Source organism: Micropterus salmoides, unplaced genomic scaffold, assembly GCF_014851395.1.
Source record: "Micropterus salmoides isolate LMB-PRFRI ecotype aquatic unplaced genomic scaffold, ASM1485139v1 Ms_hic_scaffold_4, whole genome shotgun sequence".
Lineage (NCBI taxonomy): Eukaryota > Metazoa > Chordata > Actinopteri > Centrarchiformes > Centrarchidae > Micropterus > Micropterus salmoides.
The window spans coordinates 27,403,076-27,409,075 of record NW_024043372.1 but is presented as its reverse complement, the minus strand read 5'-3'; the positions used below and the strand labels follow the sequence as shown (position 1 = coordinate 27,409,075).

Below are 6,000 nucleotides of genomic sequence, written 5' to 3'. Positions count from 1 at the left end.
AGTTTCCCGTGGGTTCTGTTTTGAGTTGGAGGGTGTCTGAACCCTGCAGCTTTGCTTGCACTTAGTCACCAGGGCTAGGCTAGATGTAATGTACTGAATAATCTAACCAATTATTTCTGCTGATGCGTAATTAGAAATGTAACTTTACCATCTTGCGATACGGCCGCCTATAAAACGTTACACACATTTCGCACAAAATCACAAACATTACAAGGAATGCAACGAAATACTCACCTCTCACCCTCCTCTTCTTCCTTCCTCCATGCTGAGGTGCCATCCATCCAACTGCTCACTGAGCTGCGTGTGTTTATGGGTACGGTTGGTGATTGTGGTGGGGGGTCTAATTCAATTCACGAGCAGCCAGTTCCAGTTCACATTAACACAGTTTAATAAAAGACTATTCAATTAGCTGGAGAGCTCCATGTGAGTGTGTGCAGAAACAGAACAGTGACTGTCATTGATGGAGCCACACACTCCAATTAGGCTCACTGTTCGACGTCTCATATGTGCAATGCCAAGTTGGCTGTGGGAAGAAAGAAGAAAAGTAGAGAGGCAAACAGCGAGGGAGAGAGAAAACTGTAGGGTAAAAGATTTTAGCAGTGGGTGAACTCCAAAAGAAAGTAGGTACATGTGTAAAAATGTGTGTTTGTGTGTGTGGTGTGTCTGAGCATTTTTATTTGACTGCATGCGATTTCTACACATGTCTGACTTTACTTGAATTGATCCCCATTAAGTCTTTACAAAGGGCAGCAGTTTGTCAAAGTCTGACACCACCTCTGATTTGCTGACACCTCTTCAGCTGGGTGAGAAAGAGCAGCCGACAAACAGCATTTCAAGAGCCGAACAAAGGAGACGATGCAGGGCTGCTAAAACATATACATTAGGCTCCGTGGCTGACTGTCAAACTCAAACTACAGGATGTCTGAGAGGTTAGCGCTCTGGCATTAACTTAAAAAAAAAAAAAAAAACGTTTTTCAGACAAACACCTGCACTTAGGTGGGTGGAAAAAAGAAAGACAATTACTGTATGCACCCCCCCCCCCGCCTCCCCACTCCCGACAACACACACACACACACACACACACACACACACACACACACACACACACACATCATTCCTATGCTTTATGCACATATTCTCCAACCATCTGTAGTCAACTGGGCCCAGTAATTGTCAAGGACTAGAAATCAATAGTGGCGCATTGTGAGGTGTGAGCAGCCATCTTCTAACCTCGCACCCTGCAGCTGTCTCCCCCAATCAAAGCCGGGCCGGTTACCACGGCAACCTCAATCCCCAATCTTTCACAGTAATAAGGCGGGAAAAGAAAGGCACGGCACTGAAGGTACAAGGTTGAAAGGGAGTTGGAGAAGAAAGAGGGAGCAAAAAATAAATCGAGTTTAAAAAAAATTCTTTAAAAAATAAAAATAAAATAAAATTACAGGCCACTGAGAGTTTCAGCTGTGACGCACGTTCAGGAGGTAAGACTCATTCAGATTGAACAAACCTCGGCTCCCTTAAAAGACCAAACATCGCTCTCTCCATCAAGATTGTGTTTATCTTATTTCACCACAAAACCGCATTCAAAAACACCTCATAAAGCCCAGCCTTGCATTTTATTTTCACCCATTGTGCTCTCTTGTGCCGAGATATTGGTGAAATATCCTTGATATTTCTGTAATTCAGCCAATTTAATTAAAGGGGGTGGGTTTCTAATAAAAGCCAAATGGCAGATAGCAGTGCCTGGGCTTCTCGAGAGCTTGTTTAATCAGAGAATTGCTGAATGGGAGACGGCAATAACAGAGTGAATAGAGGCTGGTATTTGTAAAGAAATGTCAGGGAGAGAGAGGGGATATGAGAGTCACTGGCTGAAACCTCTAATATGGTAGTGCCTTTAATATAGGTAATATGTGCATCATGTCTGTTGGTGAGAGCTGCCTAATCCCTGGTGTGGAACTGAAGTTTGTAGTTGGAGGTGTTCGTTCACACAGAACTGGACTGATGGACGTGCACATCCACACACTGCTAAATCCCTTTCCTTGGTCCCAGTATTTCACTTTCACATTACTAGATTTCTATAATTGAGCATATATTGTATGGATTGGTCGGCTGTGCATGTTATGTTGCGGTCGATGCCACGGTGGCAAGCAGGAGCCAAACTGTGATCAACAGATCACTCCTCACAGCTATCATAAAGAAATACACTCTACTACATTCACATTGACGACCACAAGTATGTGGGCAAAACATTAATATTCTGTGTGTGTCTGCTGTGTGACTGTACACTATATGTGTGTGTGTGTGTGTGTGTGTGTGTGTGGGGGGGGGGGGGGGGGGGGGGGATAACAAGCCTCTGTCATTCTGAGGGTGGCCAACCACGTGCATATATAAGTAGGAGAATGCATCTTAACTGAGTCCCTCTCTTTCAGACGCACCTGGGTGGGTGGGGTGTTAAGTGTGTGAGTACAGAGTAGTGCTGTGAGCTGTGGCTGACCTTCAGGGTTATCTGGAAGGTTCCTCCACACCTTGCTGCTAGCACCAACCCCTGCTGTCACCATGGAAACACAGCTAGCAGGGACAATATGTGGCCTGTCCGGTGTGTTGCTCATGTGCATGTGTTCGCGCGAGCACCTCTACGTGACGACACGTACGTACAAGGGTTCACTATGGCAGAAAGACACATGAAGCACACACACACTCGCGTATTAATACATGCACACTTCAGTATTCATCTGTCCTCCACTTCATTTATCCCTCATTTCCTTCACTCTCCTTTCCCTTCTCTCACTTAATGAAACCATGAGAACGGCACACAATCAAGCCCCTGGGCCTGCACAGCATTGTCAGAAGGGTGCACACGACCCCATTTTCAGTAGTGGAAGCGTTATTAGCGTGCCGTGACAGGAGACAGCCACCCGCCAACGCACTGCAAGCACACCCACACATACACACACATACACACAAGACACAAAGACACACAACCTGCAGTTTCATCACCACTGGATCACTGGGATTTATTTCAGCGACGGCAGGGGTGTGCCGGCGCAACTTGACAATAAATCAACACATCATGCACTCTAGAGTGACATGTCAAGATTATACACTCAAAAACCAATGGTAGAGGAGGGTGTTGTTCAGTGATGGTGGATAAATAAATGGATGAGTAGGAGAAGGACAGAGGGAGGCGAAAAAATGGAAGGATCTGACATGCTCTCTCCTTCTTCACTTCTCCTCCCGCTCCTGCTTTCTTTGGGTGTCTCAGCCATGATTCGTCTGCAAGCTCTGAAAAAGGAGGGAGGGAGACAAAGGGGGGGGGGGGGGGGGGGACCATCAAATTAGAAAATTTACATTACTGGAACCCAAGGGGAAACTCACAAAAGTCAGGATGGCTCATGGGAAATCCAGTCCCTTGCACAAAAACACAGAAGCCAAAGAGTCATGCTGCACATTACCCAGAAAGTATCACCTCTAAATATCACTAACGGAAAGTTGAGCATTTCTCCTATTTTCCTGAAACCTAATATGGACTTTTGACAGAAAAGAGCATTTTCTTACCGCATGTAGAGTCCAACAAATATTTCTCTGTAGGTAAGCAACTCATGTCATACTACCATGGTGTTTTGGCTATCTTGTATTGACTACAGCTATCTAGCTAAATCGCCCTCCGAGTAAAATTAAGGTAAATGTTTGGAGTTGACATCTCTATCTAAATTATTAACACTGACTATCAAATTATAATTATCTAACCAAATACATGACTTGTCAAAAAAAAGAGAGAGTAAGTAAGACCATAACTGATGAAGCTTTATTTTATTATTTGATACTTGGGAAAACATGCTCAATGGGCACCCAGGTAGTGTTCAGATAATTCCAGCTCTGCCCCAAAACTGGAAGCTATGGTTTCAGCTATTTCTCTGACTGCAGGAGATGATCCTCACTAACTTGGGAGACTCTTGGCCTCATTTGTCAGGAACATTTTTTAAGAAAGGGAACCAAATGGATATTAAATGACCAAAGTTTTTTGATGTAGACAGGCACAACTCTTACATTTAATCAACGGGTCAACACAGCACACAGATTAACTGCAGCCAGATCGGAGTGTTGAGTATGGTCATTGTTATAGAAAGCCTGACCTCTAAAGTGTTTGGTTGTAGCTAACTGGTGTTTAAGTGCATGTGGCAACACAAAAAAAGAAAGCCTCTCTCTCTCTCACTCACACACACACACTTCATCTCTAATCCAGTGAATCACAGTAGCTGCAGGGAAGGTCTGAAGTGGTTTATCGGTACAATAGACCTACACTTGAGATATTTTGGCCACACTCCTAACCTGACCGGAGTGAATTTTTGTGGAACCTACACCATTGAGCAAGGCACTTTAAATACAAGCACACTGCAGAAGCTGCAGCGTGTCAAATAATTCTCCATTCAACCTTAAAATCCAAGAGCTTGTAACTGCTTTTTGCTTGCTTATCGGCACTCTGCTCTGTTGCCATAGCACCAACGCTTAGTGCTGAAGTGAAGGCAGCGAACGAGACAGCGTGTTCATGAAGAAGGGAGAAAGGGAGTACAAAGAACCTTATTTAATTTATTAGTCCACACAAAATTTGAGAGGAATGGAGAAGAGGGACTGAGGTGGTGTGTATGCAGTGTGTATCTTTATTTGACGCAGTGGTTAGAGCAATAGGTAATGCTACAGAACATTTTGAGATTTCATTTTAAACATTTTGAATAATCTAACTTCAGTTTATTATATGCCTGCTTAAATGAGACTACTGTCTTTGCTCGTTGGCATGGTTTCATATTTTCCCCCCACAATGTAAGCTCCATTCTCCTTGTTTCCCTGTCTTGTTTTATCTGCTGCAAATTGATTTCCTCTGCAAGAAATGAATAATAAACTATAACTGAAGGTGGCTTTTTTTTTTTTTTTACAAAGAGGTTAAAATTTAAAACACAGTGAGAAAGATTTCAAAGTGGTGTGGGATCATAGTTCCTCTGTGAGATTTGACTGTGAATGTAAAAGACAATTCCTTGACACTAACTTGCAATGTAACCAAAAATAAAAAAACAAGCAATGAAATGTGACAAAAGTAGATTATTTTGATGGCTTAGTAGACAACTTTGGTTAGTTTCCAGATGGAGAAGTCAATTTCAAAAAGAAGAGAAGCTCCCAACTTATAATGGTACAGCTACTAAACTTTTAAAAGTTGCCAAATAAATTAAAGCGTATAAGGTCCACTCCCACTCTATCATAATTATGTTAGGATAACTCGTTTTGGAACAAAACTCTGCACAAATTAAAAGGAGAGATAGAAATAGCTCAGTTGCAGATTTGATGTTTGTGCATCAAAATACTTCTGAAGTGACTTTGGCAAGGTTCTAAAATGAGATAAGAGTATTTAGATTTGTCTATGTGTGCTGATGTAGTGTAAGAAACGATCATAGCTGATTATGTTTTAGAAAGCCAGCCAGCTATAGGGTACAACCCAACACCTCGAGTGTCAATGTACAAAGACACAGTCGCAGGAAAAGACACAGGGCGACCCAGGGTTAGTGAAGAATTAGCTTGTGGCTGCTGGGTGGGCTAGTTGGCATGCTAACTATCTCGGTGCTCGGCTGGCAGACGGATATGCTGGCGGGCAGGTTAGCTGTTCACTTGCCAAGTGCATCCGAGGGCATCGCAGCCTGTGCCATTGAATTGGAGATGAGCGGCAAATGTGACAAGGGGATTTAGCTTTACTGTTCCACTCACGTCCTGAGATATAAAGGAGGACAGTGTGTGTCTGCATATGTGCATGAAAGCGTGCTATTTGTGTGAAAGTGGCTCTGTTTGTGTGTGTGTGTGTGTGTGTGTGTGTGCAGCAGGGTGTGTAGGTATTGCCACACTCGTATACAGCAGTGTGATGGGACATTATGCCTCATGCATAGTGTATGAAGTAGTTCCTGAATTTCAAACTGACCCCTAGCACCTCCCACAGTACACACAGTTCAATTTAGTGCCCCA

At 43.4% G+C, this 6,000-nt stretch overlaps 1 protein-coding gene across 2 annotated transcripts in view; it reads right to left on the bottom strand.

Moving 5' to 3' along the window:
- Positions 1-2,980: 2,980 nt before the first annotated feature.
- The window catches only part of chchd6b (coiled-coil-helix-coiled-coil-helix domain containing 6b), a 63,970-nt gene continuing 60,950 nt past the window's right edge, over positions 2,981-6,000 (bottom strand). For both annotated transcript variants that reach the window (XM_038695513.1, XM_038695511.1), the window contains one exon: positions 2,981-3,279. Coding sequence is in view for 1 of the 2 variants with exons in the window: in XM_038695511.1 (XP_038551439.1) it covers positions 3,256-3,279 (24 nt within the window). In the remaining variant the exon portion in view is untranslated. The remainder of the gene's footprint in view (positions 3,280-6,000) is intronic.